Source organism: Mytilus galloprovincialis, chromosome 9 (genome assembly GCF_965363235.1).
Source record: "Mytilus galloprovincialis chromosome 9, xbMytGall1.hap1.1, whole genome shotgun sequence".
In the NCBI taxonomy this organism is placed as follows: Eukaryota; Metazoa; Mollusca; class Bivalvia; order Mytilida; family Mytilidae; genus Mytilus; species Mytilus galloprovincialis.
In genome coordinates this window covers 79094561-79119349 of record NC_134846.1, presented here as the reverse complement: position 1 = coordinate 79119349, position 24789 = coordinate 79094561, and the positions used below count along the sequence as shown (strand labels likewise).

Genomic DNA, 24789 nt, shown 5'->3' with positions numbered 1-24789 from the left:
GACAGGAGTTGGTCTCTCAAAAAAAATCACGACTAAGATTGATCGTAAGTAAACTAAATTGTTCATGACTTTAGATCAATCTTAGTCATAAGTTTTTTTGTGAATTTGACACAAGATCTTCAGATCTTCAGAATAACTGGTACTTACTATTATGTCATCACTGACTTACAAAGTTTCAATCAGTTGACTTCCCATGTTAGATCAAGAAATAGTATAGCATAAAATGTTCATTTGAGAGGAACAATTTATTCATTTAACCTGTAGAGACTCAAGGAGTTTCTCGTAAAGTCAATATTTTGTTTGTTCAGAAGACAATGACCTGAGAAATATCAGATCAGATGAGTACATTTTACATAAGATACATTGTATGCACTGCTCTTGAGAAATTGCCTACAGAACCCTTTAATTATTATATTCAGAACAGATTTTTGGAAAGTGATTGTGATATTTTTTCCTGAAAAATTAGTAAGTCTTTCTGCTGTTCCCCCCTTAACCTTCAGCTGAGTGTTTTTAGTTTGACAAACATAGAAAAAGTTCTTCAACTTAGCCATTTTGTTCTCCAGTTGCCAAAAGTTTACAGACAGACTATTTTAAAATATCACTTTATCACTTTAGGATTTTTTGGCAACTTTATATGGAGAAATGACAAAACTGAGTGATACCTATGACATTACGTACTTATCCAAGTTGTACCATATGACACAGTCTGCAAAGGTTTCCTATCTATTACAAACACTTTTTGTTGGGTAAAGACATGAGAACCCTAACACCCATCTAAACTTAATCTCAAATTGATCTATAATATTACATCTTTGGCCTATTGCTATCATCAAATTTAAATCATCTGTATACCTATGTATACCTATATAAACATTATCCTTCAACCTTTGTCTGACATCTTATATCAATAAATCTACATCAGAACTACTAAATCTATCCACATTCATATCACCAAACAATCCCTCCTTGTTATTCATAGTTCACTGATTACTATTCACAAAGAAAGCACTTATTTCTTCATCATTAAATTCATTTTGGCCTTATCAAAACAGGATAGTTTTATTTAACATTCTAATGTTTATTTGGACTCAGTTGACCAACGTTTCTCCCTTCGGACATTTGACTATTTCCTGTCTGATGGCCAACAACCTTATATTAAAGAAATAGTTGAAATTGTTCATTGTTATCATGAACACACCTTGGTACACTAAGTTCAATGATATCATTTAAAAGATGTTGAATTGTATAAAAGCACACTTTTCTTTGACAACACCCCCCAAAAAATATGGGTGATCTAGTTTGCCTAATTCCCATTCAATGACCAATTTAATGTCACTAAGAATGGGCCAAAAGGTGGCCATTTTCAAATTACAGGACTACTAAGTTTCATTATGGACCATTCCATCTAATCATTTCTTTACAACATCACAGGTTTACAGTCAAATACTCAGGCGATGGTACACTATATTTGTATATCATGATGATGAAGACAAAATATCATTATATTTATAATTGTTTGCCCTTTGTGGATATACTACAATTTGAGGAACTAACTTAAAGGACCTCTGAGTGGCAGATCCAGGGAGGAGGGTGTCCAGTGGTTATTTGGATGATCAACGCTTTTGAATAGAGACATGGTTGGAACTCCCCTTTCAAAAATGTCTGGATCTGGCCCTGGTTCTTTAGATATTTATTTTTTGTTGAGTATGGACCAATAAATAATGACCACATCAGCGCAGAGTTGCAGTTTCCTGTAGCTAGATAATACTCCTACACCATAACACAGCCCACATAATACTTCCTTCCATTATAGCTTTCTTACCATCGTACTTCCTTTCACAATAAGGAAATCTTAAAGCATTTTATAACCATAAGTGGCTCTTAAGTATGTCCTTTTTAAACGATTCATTTTAAATACTGAGGTTGCCTTTGAATTGATTTAAAAGGATAAAAACTTCCTTAATTCTATGAAGAATACTGTTTTACAAAATATATCATTCAACCATTTTCCAACTGATATGATGCACAGCATTTTCAAACTTTTATCCTACAGGTTGGAACCTGCATGTTTTTTTGTTCATATCTTATAAAATTTAATAAATCCATTTCTGAAGATCTTTTCAAAAATCTATAATTCATAAGGTTTCAATGCATGATAGAAATTTCATCCTTTGAGAAATTATCAATTATGCAAAGCAAGAGACATAAAACATTTTATCATGTCTGGACACACATTATTTATGTTCTTTGACATAGCCAATATTTTACTTCTACCTTCAGTTTAAACCTGAATTGTCATTTTCTGTATGGAGTTATTATAGGTGTTGTTAGGTCTGCAACTTTGGCAATTGAGGAGCACCTTTTAAATGTATAAGTTTGTTGACATTAATCTATCATGGAACCTACTTACTCAAGGTAACTTTGGTAGATTTTTACCAACAAAAAAAATTTTTAAACTGATACCTTACCATACACAAGAGTGCACACACTGAAATGTCTCGCCTTTTTTACCAATCATTGATATTATGTTGATACTCCTAAATATAAAGCTTTATTACGACTGTCACATAAACTTAACATGAACCATGAAAATGAGGTCAAGGTCAGTTGAACCATATGCCTGGCAGACATGTACAGCTAGCAATGCTTCCATACAACAAATATAGTTGATCTATTGCTTATAGTTAAAGAAAATAGACCAAAACACAAAAACTTAACACTGAGCAATGAACCGTGAAAACCAGGTCAAGGTAAAAAAAAACCTGCATGACTGACATATAGATCATAAAATATTTCCATACACTAAATATAGTTGACCTATGACATATAGTATTAGACAAAAAGACCAAAACTCAAAAACTTAACTTTGACCACTGAACCATGAAAATGAGGTCAAGGTCAGATGACATCTGCCTGCTAGACATGTACACCTTACAATCATTCCATACAACAAATATAGTAAACCTATTGCATAAAGTATGAGAAAAACAGACCAAAACACAAAAACTTAACTATAACCACTGAACCATGAAAATGAGGTCAAAGTCAGATGACATCTGCCCACTAGACTGGTACACCTTACAATCATACCATAAAACAAATATAGTAAACCTATTGCATAAAGTATGAGAAAAACAGACCAAAATACAAAAACTTAACTATAACCACTGAACCATGAAAATGAGGTCAAGGTCAGATGACACCTGCCAGTTGGACATGTACACCTTACAGTCCTTCCATACACCAAATATACTAGACCTATTGCTTAAAGTATATACAGTATATGGACTTGACCACCAAAACTTAACCTTGTTCACTGATCCATGAAATGAGGTCGAGGTCAAGTGAAAACTGTCTGACGGGTCTGAGGACCTTGCAAGGTACGCACATACTAAATATAATTATCCTATTACTTACAGTAAGAAAGAATTTAACATTACAAAAAATCTGAACTTTTTTTTCTAGTGGTCACTGAATCATGAAAATGAGGTCAAGGACAATGGACATGTGACTGATGGAAACTTCGTAACATGAGGCATCTATATACAAAATATGAAGCATCCAGGACTTCCACCTTCTAAAATATATAGCTTTTAAGAAGTGAGCTAACACCGCCGCCGCCATAGCCGCCGGATCACTATCCCTATGTCGAGCTTTCTGCAACAAAAGTTGCAGGCTCGACAAAAAAACAGAAAGTATAGTGTTATAATTCAATAGCATTTGGCAAATAAGAATGAAAATTGGGATAATTAAATGCAACATGAAAAATTCCCTTTCATGACAATGACATTAACCTTTATCCAGCAATTTAACATAGAGCATGATAACATTAGTTTTACATGTCATTTTAGGACCAAACATTTAAATATACAAGAACAAGAATGTGTCGTAAGTACACGGATGCCCCACTCGCACTATCATTTTCAATGTTCAATGGACTGTGAAATTGGGTAAAAAATCTAATTTGGCATTAAAATTAGAAAGATCATAGGCATGTAGGAAACATGCGTACTAAGTTTCAAGTTGTTTGGTCTTCAACTTCATCAAAAACTACCTTGACCAAAAACTTTAACCTGAAACTCCCACTTTCATTTTCTATGTTCATTGGAGCGTGAAATTGGGGCCAAAAGTCTAATTTGGCTGTAAAATTAGAAAGATTATATCATAAGCAACAAGTGTACTAAGTTTCAAGTTGATTATGGACTTCAGCTTCATCAAAAACACCTTGACCAAAAACTTTATCTGAAGACTGGCAAACAGACGCACGGACGAACGGACGGACAAACAACGGAGGCACAGACCAGAAAACATAATGCCCTTCTACTATTGTAGGTGGGGCATAAAAATGTCTATATTGAACACAGTAAATAGTAATTATGGAAGTCAATGTAAAGCCTAATGAATGTTTTTTTTGTTTCTTTATGTTGACATTAGAAATGTTAAAGGGGATTGAGTGTGCTAAATTTTCCTTTATAAAGGGGCATAACACAAACAAGCCATCCATTTTAAAATGATCTGGGTTTGGTGGTTTTAATAAGCATTTTGCATAAGTTTCAAAACATTAGGTTAAGGCTTAAGGTTAAGTTAGAGTGCACAAACAGTAAAGTCAGCAATTTTTCCATTAATAAAGGGACATAACTTAAGAATGCTAAATTGACGCTATCAAAATTTGAACTTGATTTGTGTTTAGTGGTAATAAGCATTGTGTATAAAAGTTCATACCATAAAGGCAAGATAAAGTTGCAGAACAGATATTGGTCAGTACATTACGAAGATGGACAAGGATACCTTTATGCCCCTATGCCTAGCTACAGGGACATACAACAATTAAGAGAGAGGGATCTACCCTATCCTTTTAAATATAATGAATGCTTTTCAATACATTAAAATAAAGTAAAAGTTTATTTGGTTACAAGGACTTTGACCCAATTTTGCAAATAATTTTTACTTCAAAAGATTTTAAAATTGAATTCAATTATAAAAGTTGACACCAAATTTAATGTTTTTGTTTAAAAAAAATTATATTTTAAAGTTAAATAGAAGACCGATGAGCCATGCACAGAACATTTCTATCACATGATAATAGTTCACTAACATCTAGGTTACCTTACTTGTGATCAAATTATTTCCTGTTAATGCAAACTATGATTACTTAGAATTATCTATTTCCTCCAAGTTCAAACAAAGATTTTATCATATTTTTTCAGAGAAAGATTTCAACAACCTAGTTACTAAAAATTCCAGTTTTGTCTTCACTCATGTAAAAACTTTTTTTTTAACTTACATTTTCTTGCACATAATGTGATCCAAGCATTTATCTTATTAGATTCAATAAATTATTGGATACATTCTAACGAACCCTCATTAGTAGGATTAATCAACAGTGTAATGGTAACTGCCCAACACAAACTACCCATATCATTAAAGTGATGAAAACCTTTATGTTTAGGAAAGACAATTAAACCTGACAACAGCTTTACTAATTGATCATGGCAGAATCATGTAGGCATGAAGCAAACTAAAAGTATACAACTACTGTCTGTCTGCTTATTGACAGAAGTGATCATCACAGCACATGCTAGTGCTATTGTTTTCTATTTCAAGGATTTATGAATACTTAAAGATATTTCAGACCTAAGAACATCAGTTAACACATTTGAAAATTAGTTTTTCCTCCCCCACAGAATATGCAATTTGTTTTGCAATACTTAATAATCTTTTTATTCTCAATTTTCTTTATCCCAAGGTTGACTTAGAAATATTCTGCCAACTGTGTAGTAAAAACCCTTGCCAAAGGGACAGGTCTGTTTGGTTGTGCAGAATCTATAGATTTGCAGCTACGTCAAGTCAGAACGGGGATGTAAAATCTGATGCCTTGTGCAGGAGTCTCCATAGTGCCAAGATCTCTGCATGTTAAGAACCCTTGAAACAACTCTTTGAAGGGGTTCATGGGTGTCTTGTTCCAAAGCTAAATTTATGTCCCTAACCAATTCACCCTTATTTTCCAGTGTCACTTAAAATTCATGCCCTTCATCCTGGTCGACCCTTGTAAGATATACTTATTGTATGATTGTCAATTGTTGTTGTCCTGAACATGTATGAAATATTTGTCAATGGACATGGTGCAACCAACAACCAATCAAATCAATGTTCTATACTTCAAAAATTCATACTAAAAGTATTTACTACTTCAAGAATTCTCGACAGACCTTTGCCAACACCTTCAGTCTAGATAGACATGATAGATATAGGTATCTATTTATAATATAAACCAAAAATAAAGCTAATGACAAAGTCGATATACTACTATTTCCATATTAATACATTGATCTATAATAAGATAGATACATTAATGTCTAGTTTATCACACCTGTTGCTTAACTGAAACTGAGAATAAACTGAAAAACCTGGTGCCATTAAATCACGTGAGAGAACAGTTTGTCAACAATGATGTGGCATTTAACTCGTGAATATTACTTAATTATGATTCATAAATGTCACAAAAAAACTTGTATTTTTAGTTTTAACTATAAATACAAATCTTTCTTCTATTTTTTAGGCCAAAGTTTGGTGACCTCTTTCCTTATACAACTAAGAAATCACATGTCAATTTTTTTTAATTTGTGAATTTTTCAACCGAAAAAACATGTCAAGCAGCATAATAAATATTTACAGACATTCAGGCCCAAAATTGTTCAAAAAACATTTGAGTATGTTTAATGTTCAATCAGTTACTAACAGGCGTTTTTTACTACATATTTCCAACAATGATACCAATGACTAGTATTACTTGAATTAATCATAGACGATCATTTCCTTCTATTCTTTTCTTTTTTTTTATGAAAGACTTCCTCACTATAACATTAATTTGTTCTTATCGATACCTTATTATATTATGTAGGTCAAAAATAGGTGCAATATTATTATACAGAAAAAAATATACAGGATAAAAGTCAATATAATCTCTAAATCATTTGTTATGAGTCTAAACATAACCACATATCAGATGACCGTTTTCAAGCGTTATAAATATTCATAGTTTTATGAATTATTCATTTATATTTAAAAACTCAGACAAGTTCAGACCTCTGTATGTAGACTTTTGAAGTACTTAAAATTTTAATAATTCAAAAGTTTCTCTACACAACCTTTATTTTTTTAATTAATACTTCCTAATCATGCTAAGAACAGGATTGTATATACTTAATACTGAAGGCCAGTCAGTGCACGAATGCACATGCAAGTTCATTTTTATACCGTATGTAAATTAGTGAAGTGGAAGTGGTTTCAACCCTCAAAAATCAAGTACATCATTTCAATTAAGTATTGCAAAAAATGGCACCTATCCCTTCCTTTGGTGATTAAATTAAAAAGGTGACATCATATTGAATGAAACATTGAACCTACTGACATATGATAGTAAATCCATCACTTTGTATCATGGCATCACAGAAAACAGTAAACAAGAAAACAAATTTTTCCATCAATTATAAACAGATAGTCCCTCCTGATTTGTTTATAAAGTACAGCTGTATATCATGTACATCTTATATAAACTCATTTGTAACAACTTTTGAATAAATGTGTTTTTCAATCAGGGGTGTGGAAATGCTATGCCCGACTCGCCCGACTCGTACATTTTAACACCCGGACAAGTAATTATTTTTGTCTTGGTTGCCCGTGGACAAGTAAAATAATATACATGACGAACTTCAAATTCAGCAAAAATATAGGATTAATTTCAAAACGTATGAAGATGTTTAATTTATGTAAAAGAAACCAATAATCAACGAGTAAAAACATCAAAGTTCATGACGATAAATATTACATAACTCCGGAAATAGATCGGTTACCAAAATGAGTAAAAATAAGTATGCAAACCCGAGTCGCGTAATATTGGATTGGCTTTGTCCATTGACCCGGGATCGTCGATTATGTTTTATCCACTATTCACCGAATGTGTCAATTCTTAAGATTTTGAATCGGGATTCAGATTGATGAATACTTTTAAAATAAAACATCGGGCAAGCAAGACAAAAAACCAAGTGTGTCAGTTGATAGAATTAATTAGTTAATCTATTATTTAGTTTCCATTTCTTGACTCGCTGTCTTCTAAATTTAGTATATTTTGTAGTCTATCATAGATGTAATACCCATTACATCTATGAGTGTACCGACTGGCTACAATTTTTATTAAAAAACAATGCTGAAAACTTTACATGTCATTTCATTTAGTTGGTTTGCTTTTGAGTTTCTGTCCCATTGATGTTATAAACCCATTTCCAATATTCCTAAATTTTTACACCTATATATAAACCAATTGATTTCACTGATTTGTTTGGGATGCAAAACAGTGCTAAGAATCATATATTAACTAATAATAAAATACTACAATATTTATTGGGACCATCAGGGCAAGTAACTTTTTTCCGGACAAGTAAAATTTACAGTTTTACTTGCCCAGGGACAAGTGCTCACAACAAATATTTCCACACCCCTGTCAATAAAAACAAGCCTACATATATATATATATAAACCCCTGAAATATATCCCCTAAAGTACTAATATTCATTGTAACATATATTTCATATCCTTCCTCTATTTTTATTGTAAAAATTTAAGGACTTTTAGCTGCTTGTTTTAACCATGCAATTTGAGATTAGCAGACATGTATGTAAGTGTAAATAGTTTAGTCTACATGGTCTAAGGTACATTTCTATAAAATGAACAGTTGTTTAGTGTCACTGGGCCAAGTTCTTAAGTTAACTGTAAATTCTTCAAGGTAAAGACAATCTTATCAATTTTGGAAACCAAAACCACGGAAGGTATTGTTGACTTTTGGACCCTAGAATGGAATGATTCAATGCCCCAAAAACAGCTCAAGGTGACAAATACCAAGTGACCCAGTCAAATAAAAAGCCATCATTAGCGTCATTTCAAATTAGCAACATTTAATTAGCATGCCAAATTACATGAAAAACAAACATAAAAATTTGTCCACATGTCAACATATTTGATTAAGGTATCATTGGTAACCTAAAGGCATAGTCCAATAAGATGACGTAATCTAAGATATAAGGTCACATTACACAGTTCATAGTACTATATATACACGTGTAATTTATAAATGTTTATGTATGACACATAATTACAACTATGATGTTTTTTTATGTTTAACTTTTATGAAATTCATAAATACAAAATTTTAAAGATCAACCCCTTTTTTCAAACAAATTTGTAAATTTTTCAATTGGATTTCAAAAAAAGAGAAAAACAATTTAAAAAGAACAACATTTTCTGTCCTTGACAATTGAACCTAACTTTCTTCTACATATAACGTTATACATTAAGTCATATCATAGGCTATCAAGGTTGAAAATGGCATTTTAATATACTCTTGAGACAACTGTCAAAGTTGTTGGATTTTTTATGTTAGGTATATTGACAAAGTAGTAAATTCATAAAATTCATACCATTAAAAATTTGGATCTATACTTTAAAATAGCACCATTAAACATGTTAAACCGTAAAAATTTCATACAGAAAATTATTTACTTTCCATTAATTGTCTATTTGTACTTAAAAACGTTTCAACTAAAATCCATGAGTTCTCCAATGATCTATCAGTAATCTTTGTTTCCAAGACAAAGAACATTTTCAAAACAAATGGACTGATGTTTTTACAAATTGCTGATTAATTTCAAAGTTTGCATAAAGCTGAATCAAACAATAGGTTCCATATATGCCATGACCAGGTTTAGAAGATAATCAATACTACATACTCCAAATCCATCTCAGTTGAACAATGCAAGTAATACCATATACAACCAGAACTAAGATCAATGCTTAATTACAGTAAAAGGCAAGAGAAAATATTTACTCTCATATGAAGTAGTATTAATTAAAGTATAAATATTTGTTTAACCAACAAATACTGCAATAAGCCTATAATTTATGATATTTGTTCGATTTATATTGGATTCATAAGTACTCAATTTCTGGTACAAAGCTGAGAAAGTGTACATAGTGATATTGTCTATTATTTCAGCCTAATTTTTACTCTATGAATAATTCAGTCAATAAAAGATAAATGGTAAGAATTGGATAATGGGCATTTACTATTATAGGTAATTTCTTCCTTTCTCAGGAGCGCTCACTATACATGTAAGAATAGGTAGACTAAAAAGTCCAAAATAAATAAAACCTTTGCAAAGCCTTGAACATGTGTACAGTAAGAGGTTTTTCAACCCCTCTGTTTTCTGTTATTATTCCTGTAGTTAACAAAGGAAGAACAGATATACAGATACTTACAGGAACTAAGTTCTTCTGGTGGAATCATCAAAGTTTTAGGAATGGTGCTGGTATCAGTAGCCATGTAGAGCGGTGATGATAGGTTGTACATGGGTGGGTACATGTATGGCCAGTACCAGTATGGCGACATGGCCATGTAGGACATCGTTGTGCTTGAATACGACATTAATGGATATGTAGATTGAGAATTTGCATAGGAAAAATCGTTGGTTTGGTTACCAAATGGATAGTTATGATTGTAATAGACAGTAAAAGTAACATCAGTGTCTGTGAGATCTATGAAAACACTGTCTGGATACAAGTAGGTACCAGACTTGTTTTCTTTCTTAGCAATGTCAATATCAAGAAGTTGTTTCTTGGTTTGTGCATTCTTGTCTTTTGATAAAATGTTATCATTTGGTGGATTTCGCTTGCGAGAGAGGGCACTATAGGTGGAGTTGACTTGAAATTCCGGAGTACTAGTATTTGAAGAAGTGATTTCGGCACTGCATTCAGCCTGTTCCTGTACATCTTGTGAAATCTCTGATGTCTTAACTTGATGAATCTCCTTAGACTTTGGGTCTTCCTCTAATGTATTACAATAGTACTGTAGCTGGTAGAGATCAGACTGACATTGTGGACAGTCTGCAGGGGGACAATCGTAACGTATCAACGGACAACCTGTTGTATATCTAGCCAGCTGTTCAAGCTCATCTTTTGTAAATTCTGATTCTGTAGTTTCCTGATGAGTACTTGACAAATCAGAGTCAGACTGGATTTCAGAACTAGAAACAACAGAGCCATTGTCACTCTCTGATTCCTCAGTAATTGAACTTTTCTCACTTGAATTCAAATCATTGCATATCACGTCAACATTGTCACATTCACCAATACTACGAGGCTTATCATTACTCTCTGGCAATATATACGAATTATTCAACACATAATTCGCAACAAATTTTGAATAGGATTTTTTGGAATTTTTACTTAAATTCGTAGTAGCACTATAAGTGTCTTTTTGATGAGATTTTTCTAAGACTGAGATCAAGGCACTAAGATTTTTAACGTCTTTCTTTGTTTTAATTTCTTTGGGACTAATTATTTCTTCTTGAGCATCACTCTCTGAACTTTTACTGTCAGTATCAGTTGTGTCTTTCTTAGCCCTGAGCAAAGTGTCAGCAAGAGATCGCTGTTTTCTGTTCAGAGCAGCTTTCAAAGTGTCTTTCAAAGGAATAACAATTGGTGTATTTGATTTGTTAAATTTTTCTCTCTTCTTTGGCTTTTGTCTCCATCTATTGTTCCCTTTAGAACGTTCTTTTAAACATCTCTTACAGGAAGAAACTGTTGTAGAATATGAAGGATAAAAATGTTTTAAATCAAAACTTACAGCGTTAGATATGCTAACTACTTCTCTTTTTGCTCCGATGGATTGAACGACTACTTCTTCCTCCATTGTTCACTAAATTAAATTATGCGTCTTTGATACTAACGAGAAAACAAAATGTGTCACGAGCACACCTGAAACAATAGGAAGTGTGGTATTACATAAAAACCACCAATGTGTCCTTCATACGATAAATATAATCCTTCATAAGAAAACAATCTTATTGTTGTAAGTGTGTATAAACAACAACTTATCACGTCAATAATATTAAAATGTCCACCACACCTAATAGACTACTATCTGTGATGCTCCCACATTGGTGTATGATCATGAATGAAATGATTTGATTCTACCTTTTGATTCAAGAGGTATTCACACAGTGATCTGTTCACCTGGTCTTCCTTGAGCACATGTTGTGTGCAAGCTTGACTTCCTGTCCTTTGTCCTGTGTCCAAACAAAGAATCTTAGATGTAGTCCATTGAATTGACCTCACACTTCTAATCATCTATTTTACTACCTGCAGGTAAAATAGTTGTTCAATAATAAAATTAACTTCACTCCTTTCCCTCTAGGCAAAAATTAACAAGTGAACCATGCTGTGTCTAATGACAAGTCTGTAGGATTGTGTAAAGTAATCTAGGACTTTAAAACATATTGATGACAAAGACTGCTTGGGACTTAACTTTATACATAAAGCTAAACCAAACCTATTCAAAGTTAGTCAAGGATAAAAATATAAAGTTCATAGTGTGTATTTAATATTAAGGTTAAATATTAATACAAGAATAGACATGTGATTAAAATCACCGCTTCTTTAAAAGGATTTTTTTTAAATAATATAAAACAAGCTAAAATGTCTGAGAGCTTACCGGTACAGTAGTAAAAGAGTTGTAGTAAAATTTATCTTATCTCAATAGGTCAAAATAGTACTGACAAGTTTTGTGAATGAACTTAGAAGTGAAATCTCACTGTTTAAACAAGCCCACCTTATTTTCTTATCTAGGAAATATGCTAAGTATTAACACCTCCTCAAAATACTCACTCAGTAATGATCTTGCATCCAAGAATTTACTATAGTGATAATTCTCCTTCGTTTTGACGATTTATTCCTGATTTGAGGTGTTAACAATAAAATGGTCATCAGTAAACAATTACACAGTAATGAAACATGTCCTGACAATAATTGACAATTTCCTTGACATTTAGGACAGCCTTTATGGACTCTTGTCTTTCTTAAAAAATATCTTCTCTACGAAACAATCAATAATGGAAGAAATCCACGAAATATTTACATCTTTTCTTTTTGCCGAGCTGAAGTATATTGAAGAAATCTATGATGACATTCTCCCAGCGATTTATTTATGTTGATATACTCATTAAGATATGTTGTTGTATATATATACCTGAGCTATAGATCAATATTCTCTCTCTAACCCTCAGGTATGATTTGAATGCACACTAATATCCTCATGTTTTTATAGATGGCACTGGACTCTAATCCTAGAAGCTGTCAAACAAGGAATCCACCTGAACTTCTTGACATCATCGATGTTAATAAGGCATCAGTAGTCATGTGACTTCTCAATGAATATTATTGAACTGTAATACTGTTTGATAGACAGGCAGTGAGCCTACTACACACACACAGAGTATCAAGGCTAATTATCTTATCTATACTGCACAATTTATCAATCATTATGTAACAAACAAGTTATGGATTCACAGGTCATAAATGGACATATCAAATAGGATTGTTTTCCACAACAAATGTTGTTCTCATGCTCTTCTATGTTACATTGTGTATCTCACTATATCCATAATATTATGCAAACGTATGTAATATTGCAAAAAAATTAATGAAAACTGTCTTTACCAGAATATAAAATAACCTTCAGAAGGACAATACTCCTGATTATGTGACCATAAACCTTATCTTAAATATAGTACCAAATAACTAAATACAATATCATACTATTTCAATACTAATTTTAAGGTTCAATTTTTAATTGTTTTTCTAAATGTTAGGCATCAAGTAAAAATAATTATAGCTCTCAGGAAATATTTGATACTAATGGATTTTTTCCCCTAAAAAAGTCAAAGGAGGAAATAGGGTTAGGGCGATATTGGTTTTCAGTATCACATATTTTTTTAGGAATATATCATAGTTGTCAATGTGTGTATTATAGAAATATTATTTGAGTTCTCATGTACTTTTTTTTTCTGTTTTGACCCATATCATATTCTTTATCATTTAGACCCATAAATGACACATATATATGTTATCATCCTCAAAAGAAATTTACATAAAATGGCCAATTAAATGATGAATAATAATAACACATATTATAATTCTTTCAGAATCTACTTTATATATATATTATAATCATTAACGTTTCTTTTTCCATGTGTTTCAATAAATAATCTGGCTTTGTATACAGGTTCTGTCTGTAGTATATAATGTTCACCTGAGATGACCTCCTAAATGACATGTATGATAAATGTGAACATTTCCAAGATACACATGCTATTTATATTAATAGCTAGACATTTTATCTTGGCAAAGATTTACTTCAATATCTATGAAATATTGACCTCTACAAGATTAACAGACTTAGTGTCTTATAGTCAGGAAGTCAGTGGCTCAAGTTATAATGGCCCCATGAAAAACTAAAGTTTGGATTAAAAAAAAACCTCCTATATATTGCAATCACAGAAATAGGATAATGTATCAAATCACATTCACCAAGACTTAAAGTTCTGGCAGTCCTGGGACTATCTCTTTTCAGACACAACCTTACAAGACAAAGGGGAATAACCCAACTGAATATAAACTTATATTCTCTTTACCTTATACGACTCTAGTGAACCCAAAAATAACACGCTATAGCCATATCATAACTCTAATATAATTTTAAAGTTACTATGAATTAACTTGTCAAAAAACACACTAATATACATTAATGTATGCATGTTTAACATATCTTTTATTACAATTTTGTCAGCATAAGTATTAGATTATAGTATATAGCTCTTGTAAATTTGTATTTAAAAATAAAAAAATCAAAATTAAACAGTTTGCACCTCATGCTTTTCTTGATCTGATCAAAGTGTTTGTAAAAATAGACAAGTAGGTGTAAGAATAACGTGAGATCATTACATCCACTTTAAAAAGTTACATTATATCTTTTATGCCTTAAGGAAATGAATAGTTTAAAATGCAATTTAGATTACCATGTAAATTTGTGATCTCTTGTTAGATAGAGTTATATAGAAATTACTGCAGGGATCGAATACTAATGATAAAGAATTTGTGATAAATGTAATTTTTAGATAAGACAAAATCAGCAAGTTGTTACATCACTCTTATACACCCACAACATTCTTTTATTTAATCAACAACACACCAAAAAATCATCATCAAATATCTTTGATGCATTTTTACGTCATCAGTTGGCACGTGCCTTTTAACATACGCAACTCCCAATCATAAAAATGCTAAATATACCGCATGAATGAAAAAGTGCACTGATTTTCTCACACGTTTTTTGGGGTATTTTAATCTCTTAGAAAATATGATTTGTTTGAACTCTTGATTACGCTGCAAAATCTTAAAAAACATTTCCGTCTGGAATGATTGCTATAAGATTATTTGCCATGCCTTTAAAGTGTGTGCTTTTTATCAGGGCCCCTGCTTGGCAAACATACAAAGATACAAATGTAGTAAATGTTTAACATTCTTTATAAACCACAAATATGCAATGGTTAATTACTTTGGTTTACTTATTTTTACCAAAAAGATTTTTCCATCAACATGAAACCACAAGTGTATCAGTTTACTACAAGTATTCTCATTATTGTAAAGTCAAGAATAATTGAAGCATTGTGATAAATATCATGATATGCAGAAACATTTGAGGTATCCCTCCTTTTTCTTTTCTAGAAGCAATTGAATTTCAATATGTATAGAAATAGAGTGGGGCGCTCATATTCGCCGTGGACACAATTTCGCCGTTTTATGATTTTGAGATGTAAAAGCTTCAAAGGATGGCTGAAATGGCAGAAATATGCCGATAAACTATATTTTTATAACAAATATGATTATTTTTGAAAATGAGACCAAATTTCGGCACTTACCGCAAAGGACCGAAAAACGGACTACGATTTTCAGCCAATTTCCTGAATGAAAAAAAGGATTTCAGAGAAGTATGTCTTAGTAATTCTTAGTAATTCTTTGACTGATTGCCCTAAATTTCAGTTTTTTACACCTTTCAAATGTCTACTATTCATCTATAATGAAATTTATTTGATAAATATTGTTTAAAGCTGCAGTTATTTGGTTTTAAATAGATGTGTAAAAACGGTGAATATGTGTCCCCCGTTGACAAAAAGTCAGGAAATTTTAAACACCCTTTAATCCAACTTTTCAGATGATTTTTCTCAAAACAAACACGTTTTCAAGCTAAGAATATTTTGCATTTGAAGTTATCTTCATATAGAAATATCAGTATACTTCAAAAACATAAAGACCTGAACATAAACTGAAGAAAACATGGAAAGATATGGCGAAAATGAGCACCCCACTCTAGATACATGATTTAGATATAGTGTGAGAAACACTCTTAAATGACCAGCCAATTTATCCCAAGATACAAATTATTTTAGAAATATACTGTTGTGTTTGTGCTTGACATTCAAATCTAATGAACTATCACTTGCAGACAGGCAATGTAACACACCCTCTGGTGGGTGCTTATAATAATATGTATCATCATTATGCAACAGTTCTGTCAAAAGTCCTGAACCAGTGGCGGATTCAGGGGGGGGGGGGGGGGTTCCAACCCCCCTTTTTTTTGGCCAATCAATGCATTTGAATGGGGACATATAGTTGGAACCCCCCCTTTTTAAAATGGCTGGATCCGCCACTGTGAACAAAGAATAATTTGCCGGGACAGATGGACACAAAATGATTCTTAATAACACCCTATAACTTTATAGTTTACAGTTCATAAAATAAAGTAAATAGCTTGAGACTGACAGAAGTTCTAATATCAGTAGTATTAAAATTAGGGGTTTAGTGACTAACTGATAAACTACAGTAATTCTTTGTGCATATTTCATTTTCTTCATGCTCAGGACCACATATAATACATAGAAATTATGACCATTACTAATTTACACATGTGATCAATGATAATACTCCAATTGTTACTTTTCTACTCAATTTTACAATGAATAACTTGTTTCATAGCTGGTGTCTAAACCACAATATTATTGATAATTAGCAAAATTTCTCAATTAAAATGCACCGAAGAGTGAAAGTCATCAAGTATGGAGATTGAAATTGGTTAAAATGTGTAGTACTAATAAAATATGCCATTCTGAGGTATCAGAGTACATTTATATTGGCCCACATTTCTTTAGAACAAAGAAATGACAGTTTACCACTGTCATCAATTTTTAATCAATTTATATTTTTATGTTGTATTTTTTTAAATATTATTCAATAACATATATATTACATTTCATATTTTTCTACAGGCAGTCTAAATAACTTTTTATATTGATTTACTTTCAACTAAAGACAAGCAGACTATTTCACATTCATTGCAATGGCACACATTTAACTCATTTCCATATTATTCTACTTTCAAACATCAATGCTGTAATATTCTGGATTTACCAATCTTTCATTTTAAAAGTAAAAACCTTGGACTATTCAAATCTGTTATGCTTACAGCAGCCCTTGACCTGACAAATCTTTGTAAATTTAACTCAAATTTCTTGTTTTCTTGGAGGCTTCTTAGTATAAACAAGTACACACCCGAGATATCGCGGATCCGTGACTGAATTAAAGTATATAACTATGCCTAAGCCTTATTTTAGTAATTAGTATTAATTTGTCATCTGATAAAGTCATGTCGATTATAAGATACAAAGTTTTCTCTGCTTTCAAATCTTTCTGTTTGAACCCGTCGACCTGGAACTTATCAATTATTGGTAATATTAATTATTTGGAAAACAAAGGTCCTGGCTATCCAGGAATGGAGTATTTTTTAATCAACAGCATTGTCCTATATTAGTTATCTTAGAAAGTCTTGCTGATTGCTGAATAAAACTACAATAGGGAACAATTTGACAATGATTGAATTTAGTAGTGTCCCTTTGATTATGACCCGTGTATATAGCAAAATCCTGAATACACCGTTTGGTGGTGCGCCTGTCAAATGCGGAACGTACAGATAAGGTAATAGCTAACAGGTGAATATACTATTGGTATCGGTATCGGATTCGACCCGGAACTTGTTAATTATTGGCAATATTAATTATGTGGAAAACAAAAGGGTCTGGAGTGGTGTAATTTTTAATCTACACCATTGTCCTATATTAGTTATATATAGAGTTGAATTCTTTGATTTGTCGTTTTTACCCGATGACGGCTGACAAATTGGACCTCGTAATTTTAGTATTATAGATGTATGGTAAATATGACAAACTGTTTCTAACACACAGATCTTTTAAAAGTTAAACAGAGAAAGTTCTCACATTACTATAAATGCATGTATTTTTGTTGGAACCAATTTTTCGTGGATTATGGAAAAAAGCATTTTCATGGATATCTGATTTCTTGGGTTGGAAAAGTCTCCATTCAAGCCTTGAGAAAAAAATTATTATGGTGAATATAAGCAAAATACACGAAGATTGGTATAAAATTAATAATAATGAATTCAAACTTTTAATATGGATTTTCGTAAAAATTTGTACAATTTTTTATTCGAGGTACTAATAAAAAAGACAGCATCTGTCACCAACTTACAATTATTAATTTGTACTGTAAGTACTCATTTCTCCTTTACTGTTTTTCAATTGAAATTTTCTTTTGTGTTATTGATGTTTGGCTAAAAATTGTTGTTGTGTTAACTAAGAACCATTTACCATTAATACACTTTTTCATATTTCTGACTTTTGACTACAGGAATTAATATTTTTTTTGACAGGTTATCTTCTCTGTTGTTGGAACGTCCTGGTACTAATGGCCTCACCCCTATATATTTCACTAACCCTCTATGGATCTGAAAGGGGTCGGTAGCAAACCATATAACTTATACATGTAGTATATAAGTTTTTCCCTCTTCTGATAAAGTACCAATTTTAGTGCATATATAGTGTTGTGTCATTAGTTATTTGTGCAGTTAGTTTATAATGCTGTATCTTATTATCATATACAATTCTTAGTAAGACATATATCCTTTATGATCACTGGAGATATTTCATTTGTAATACATACTAAGTATATGGTATGCAAATAATGTAATGTATTGCATCATTTCCATTTTTTATCCTGTTGATCTAGGCAAAATATATTGTTCTGTGATCCTTCCAATTTTTTGTTTCATTAGATTATTCAGTACTGTGGGGAGCTAAACTGTGGTGCAATCTATGCAGAGAAACATGTTACTGGTTGAAAAGGTGCAGATATTTTTTTCATAAAAAATACAACAACGAAATAAAGGTAAAACTAAAAGACCATTTTGTTTTGTATTGTCCATTTATTGTAAAGTCTCTGGAACAGATCGCAGGCCTTGACATTAAACATGAGTTGTTTTATTATGATTGATTCCAAGGTTTCTTGTACTTATGTTATAATATCATAAAAGGTCCTTGGCTACATGACCAAATAACTTCATAATCCTTATCTTAATTGGATACTTTTTTGCAGTATTACAAATTTTTGTTAACTGAACATTTTGAGGGTTGCAAGTATTTCGGATTTGCATGGCAGAATAAACCAGATGCTCCACAGGGTGCAGCTTTATACGACCACAGAGGTCGAACCCTGAACAGTTGGGGCAAGTATGGACACAACATTCAAGCTTGATACAGCTCTGAATTTGGATTGTGATTAAATAGTTGACACAACAAAGGTTTCTGACACAGAATGAATGTGGTCTAAGAACTTAAACTTAAAAACTTAAATTTTTTAAATTGGACATTTACCTATTATGGTCCAATATCCAAAATCTAAATACATGGTTAGATTCAGCATATCAAAGAACCCCAAGAATTCAATTTTTGATGAAATCAAATAAAGTTCAATTTTGGACCCTTTAGACCTCAATGTGGACCAATTTGATAACCGGGCCCAAATATCAAAAATCTAAATACATGGTTAGATTCAGCATATATCAAAGAACCCCATATATTCATTTTTTGTTGAAATCAAACAAAGTTTAATTTTGGACCCTGATTTGGACCAACTTGAAAACTGGGCCTATAATCAAAAATCTTAATACTTCTTTAGATTCAGCATATCAAAGAACCCCAAGGATTCAATTTTTGTTGAAATCAAACACAGTTTAATTTTGGACTCCGATTTGGACCAACTTGAAAACTGAGCCTATAAGCAAAAATCTGAATACTTGTTTAGATTCAGCATATCAAAGAACCCCAAGTATTCAATTTTTGTTGAAATCAAACAAAGTTTAATTTTGGACCCCGATTTGGACCAACTTGAAAACTGGGCCCATAATCAAAAATCTAAGTACATGTTTAGATTCAGCATATCAAAGAACCCAAAGAAATCAATTTTTGTTGAAATCAAACTAAGTTTAATTTTGGACCCTTTGGACCTTTATGTAGACCAATTTGAAAACAGGACCAAGAATTAAGAATCTACATACACAGTTAGATTCCGCATATCAAAGAACACCAATTATTCAATTTTTAATGAAATCAAACAAACTTTAATTTTGGACCCTTAGGGCCCCTAATTCCTAAACTGGTGGGACCAAAACTCCCAAAATCAATCCCAACCTTCCTTTTGTGTTCATAAACCTTGTGTTTAAATTTCATAGATTTCTATTTACTTACACTCAAGTCATTGTGCGAAAACCAAGAAAAATGCTTATTTGGGCCCTTTCTTGGCCCCTAATTCCTAAACTGTTGGGACCAAAACTCCCAAAATCAATCCCAACCTTCCTTTTGTGGTCATAAACCTTGTGTTTAAATTTCATAGATTCTATTTACTTAAACTAAAGTTATAGTGCGAAAACCAATGTGTCTTCGGACGACGACGCCAATGTCATACCAGTATAAAAATATGTTTCAGAAAGATATATGAAGATGTATGGTATAAAAATTTTAAGAAATGTGGGATGAACAATTGACTGCAACATAACAGCATACAGACTTTAACAAAAGACCAATAGTGTACAGGTCATGTCAGCATACAGACTTTAACAAAAGACCGAGAGTGTACAGGTCATGTCAGCCTACAGACTTTAACAAAAGACCGAGAGTGTACAGGTCAGGTCAGCATACAGACTTTAACAAAAGACCGAGAGTGTACAGGTCAGGTCAGCCTACAGACTTTAACAAAAGACCGAGAGTGTACAGGTCATGTCAGCATACAGACTTTTACAAAAGACCGAGAGTGTACAGGTCAGGTCAGCATACAGACTTTAACAAAAGACCGAGAGTGTACAGGTCAGGTCAGCATACAGACTTTAACAAAAGACCGAGAGTGTACAGGTCAGGTCAGCATACAGACTTTAACAAAAGACCGAGAGTGTACAGGTCAGGTCAGCATACAGACTTTAACAAAGACCAAGAGTGTACAGGTCAGGTCAGCATACAGCCTTTAACAAAAGACCGAGAGTGTACAGGTCAGGTCAGCCTACAGACTTTAACAAAAGACCGAGAGTGTACAGGTCAGGTCAGCATACAGACTTTAACAAAGACCAAGAGTGTACAGGTCAGGTCAGCATACAGCCTTTAACAAAAGACCGAGAGTGTACAGGTCAGGTCAGCATACAGACTTTAACAAAAGACCGAGAGTGTACAGGTCAGGTCAGCATACAGACTTTAACAAAAGACCGAGAGTGTACAGGTCATGTCAGCATACAGACTTTAACAAAAGACCGAGAGTGTACAGGTCAGGTCAGCATACAGACTTTAACAAAAGACCGAGAGTGTACAGGTCAGGTCAGCATACAGACTTTAACAAAAGACTGAGAGTGTACAGGTCAGGTCAGCATACAGACTTTAACAAAAGACCGAGAGTGTACAGGTCAGGTCAGCATACAGACTTTAACAAAAGACCGAGAGTGTACAGGTCAGGTCAGCATACAGCCTTTAACAAAAGACCGAGAGTGTACAGGTCAGGTCAGCATACAGCCTTTATATCTAGCTATGGAAAACTCCTTTTAAGCCAAAACTTACAGAATTGAATAATGGAAAAAATGCTGAAACAGTAGTAATGCCTTTTGTCTAGACAACATGTGAGAACTCAATTTTCCTTAAAAAATATTGTTTTTCTTTTACCATAAACCAAATATTTAGAATGGCTTGTAGACAGATGTTTTAGATATGAACACATGGTATTATTAGGGTTTATTAATGCCTTATTGGGAAATTTGTATGTGAAAATCAGGGATTTTGTTACGTTACATGTAAGTAATTATAAATTAAACTGGAGCTTGAGAAATGCTAAAAAAAACAATGGAACATATTTTACCTTATTTAACATTTTAACCCCAGCTTTTACTTACAATATTTTAAAATATTTTAAAAACCACCAAACAAAACTGAAATGAATTGCTAGCTATTCATAAGCTGATCAAGTTTTTTCCTAGCGAGTCAGTCAAGTACAGTCAACTGATTAAATTAAACTAATTCACAGAAAATGAAATTTAATTCTGATACATCATTATCTGCTATGAAAGAATCAATTTACTCACAAATATTTAAATTACCATTGAATGTCATATACATTGTAAACATGGTCAATGCCCTTATTTGTTATTTTTCAATCATTATTTGAAGTCCAGTTTAGGTTATACAAACAACTGTTGTATATGAAAGCATGGCAACAGCAAGATTTAGGGGATTTTCAACCGCTGTTCTCACAAGTCAATTTGATTTTAACAATTTGGGTAATTTCAGCTTAGACAACTCCTGCTTAAACTATAGCGGTCATTTTACTTGGTTGACCTTCTAACTATAGAGGTCATTTTACTTGGTTGACCTTCTAACTATAGAGGTCATTTTACTTGGTTGACCTTCTAACTATAGAGGTCATTTTACTTGGTTGACCTTCTAACTATAGAGGTCATTTTACTTGGTTGACCTTCTAACTATAGAGGTCATTTTACATGGTTGACCTTCTAACTATAGAGGTCATTTTACTTATAATTAGTTGATTTTTTAACTTGGAAGTAATTTTATTTGGTTGAATCCCGACCTCAGTAATGAAAAAAATTAATATTGTATAATGACATGCTAAAAATTACTATAGGATATATAACATGTATCACTGGCAACCTTGGAGTTCACAAGAACTTATTTACCATGTAGTCACCTTAGCTAATTATGAAAACATTGACCTAGTAGTAATATATCATAAAAAAAAAAACAGTTTTTGCCTTCATCAAACAAGATGGTGTATTTTACCGTTAGACATATATAAACATGTTAGTAGACTGTACTTGAAACAACTCGTAATTCTCATAGGTATCAGATTAGTAGTCAACAGAAAGTACAACACCAATACATCTGTTAGCTCACCAAAACTCCAATTTTGGCCTCTCATTTTCATATCTTGTTCCGTTTTTACTTGTCTTTGCAAGGATATAAGCAATTAATGTATTGTGTTTTCAAATATAAATGTTACAAATTATTTCCTAAATTGATTTTGAATTTGTTCTCCCGTCTTTGTGAAATAATGTTTTATTCTGTGCATATTCAAAAGGCTTGTCCTTTCACAGCATCAATCACTAAAATGTTTTTCCCAATTGTACTTTTAATTCATCTCTACAAATTGATCAACTGGTAAAGCATTTTAGCTCATTGCCTAAGTGAAAGGTTGTTAGTATGAAGCAAGTGCAAAGTAACAAAATCTATTCTTACCATCCAATTCTTGAGATTGTGTGTCTGTGTCTGGAGATATGAAAATAGTATGTAAAAGTTCAAAAATTCAATAGACCATAGCTGAGGGGGATGGGCCATATAATCTCCATGGAAAGAGAAGTTAATGATAATGCATAGCATACCCCATATTATTGACTTACCAATAGGACTTCATCTTAAAATTACCTAATCAAATACTGTATTATGTAAACTGTGCAAAGCATTCAAAGTCAATCAGCCTTGACTGAAAGTTTATGCAAAGATTTTCTTTGTAGAAATGAGAAATGCCAATACTATTTAAATACAATGGCATACCAAATAATAATGACTTAACATATAATCATCTTTAAACTGACCTAAACATCTACTTTAACATGTAAAATATATATGCAACAGTTTCAAAGTCATTGCACCATGACTGAGGAGACAGGGCCACAAAAACTGAATGGAGATAACAAATGCCAATATTAAAACAATTGCATACCAAATACCATTGATTCATCATAATCATCTTGAAACTGACTAAACAGTTACTTTAACATGAAAATGATGCAAAAGTTTCACAAGAACAATACTGAGGGGACAGGGCCAAACTATATTTATATATATAAATATTAGATGTGCAAATGCTAAAACAACTGCATCCCAAATATCATTGACAAACCCCTAGTTGTTTTCCTTAAACTGATCTTATCACAAACTTGATCATATAAACTGAGCAAAAGTTTTAGTCAATAGATTATGACTGAAAAGCAGGGTCAACTAACTTCCATGGAAATAAGATGTGCCAATGTTGCTATAACTGCATGCCAAAAATCTTGACCAACCATGAGTGGTTCACCTTTAAAATGACTTTCACACAAGTATACACATTTTTGACACTGCCACCTCTGAAAACAGCATGCATTAGTCTCATCTCTGCATACTCTGAGGTGAGACCATAAGGAGCACTGGTTAATAACAGTTTAACTATGTTAACTTTTCATCAAATTGACATTTTATAAATGAATAGTTCTAAACATTGTTTAATTGGCTATTACATTATGGCTTTGTCTGAAGTAGCTCTGTCTGATAAGTATAGTCGCAATTCTATGTAAAGTAATTATGTAATGTATAGTCCCATGTCTCTGTAAAGTTATTCTGTCAAGTATAGTCCCATGTCTCTGTAAAGTTATTCTGTCAAGTATAGTCCCATGTCTCTGTAAAGTTA

The 24789-nt window shown here is 32.3% G+C and overlaps 1 protein-coding gene across 8 annotated transcripts in view; it reads right to left on the bottom strand.

The window, feature by feature from the left end:
• LOC143046060 (CCR4-NOT transcription complex subunit 6-like) overlaps positions 1-24789 on the bottom strand; it is a 78853-nt gene that overhangs the window by 26851 nt on the left and 27213 nt on the right. The window contains exons 1-2 of one of the 8 annotated variants that reach the window (XM_076219032.1): positions 13079-13231; positions 10312-12192 (exon numbers count right to left, since the gene is read on the bottom strand). The exons of 3 other annotated variants lie outside the window; for them this stretch is intronic. In XM_076219032.1, coding sequence (XP_076075147.1) covers positions 10312-11743 — 1432 coding nt within the window. In that variant the 5' untranslated portion in view covers positions 11744-12192; positions 13079-13231. Of the gene's footprint in view, positions 1-10311; positions 12474-12544; positions 12618-12717; positions 12901-13078; positions 13232-23579; positions 23610-24789 lie in introns of those variants that run through there. 4 more of the 8 variants (XM_076219031.1, XM_076219033.1, XM_076219034.1 and 1 more) reach the window with 4 other exon arrangements.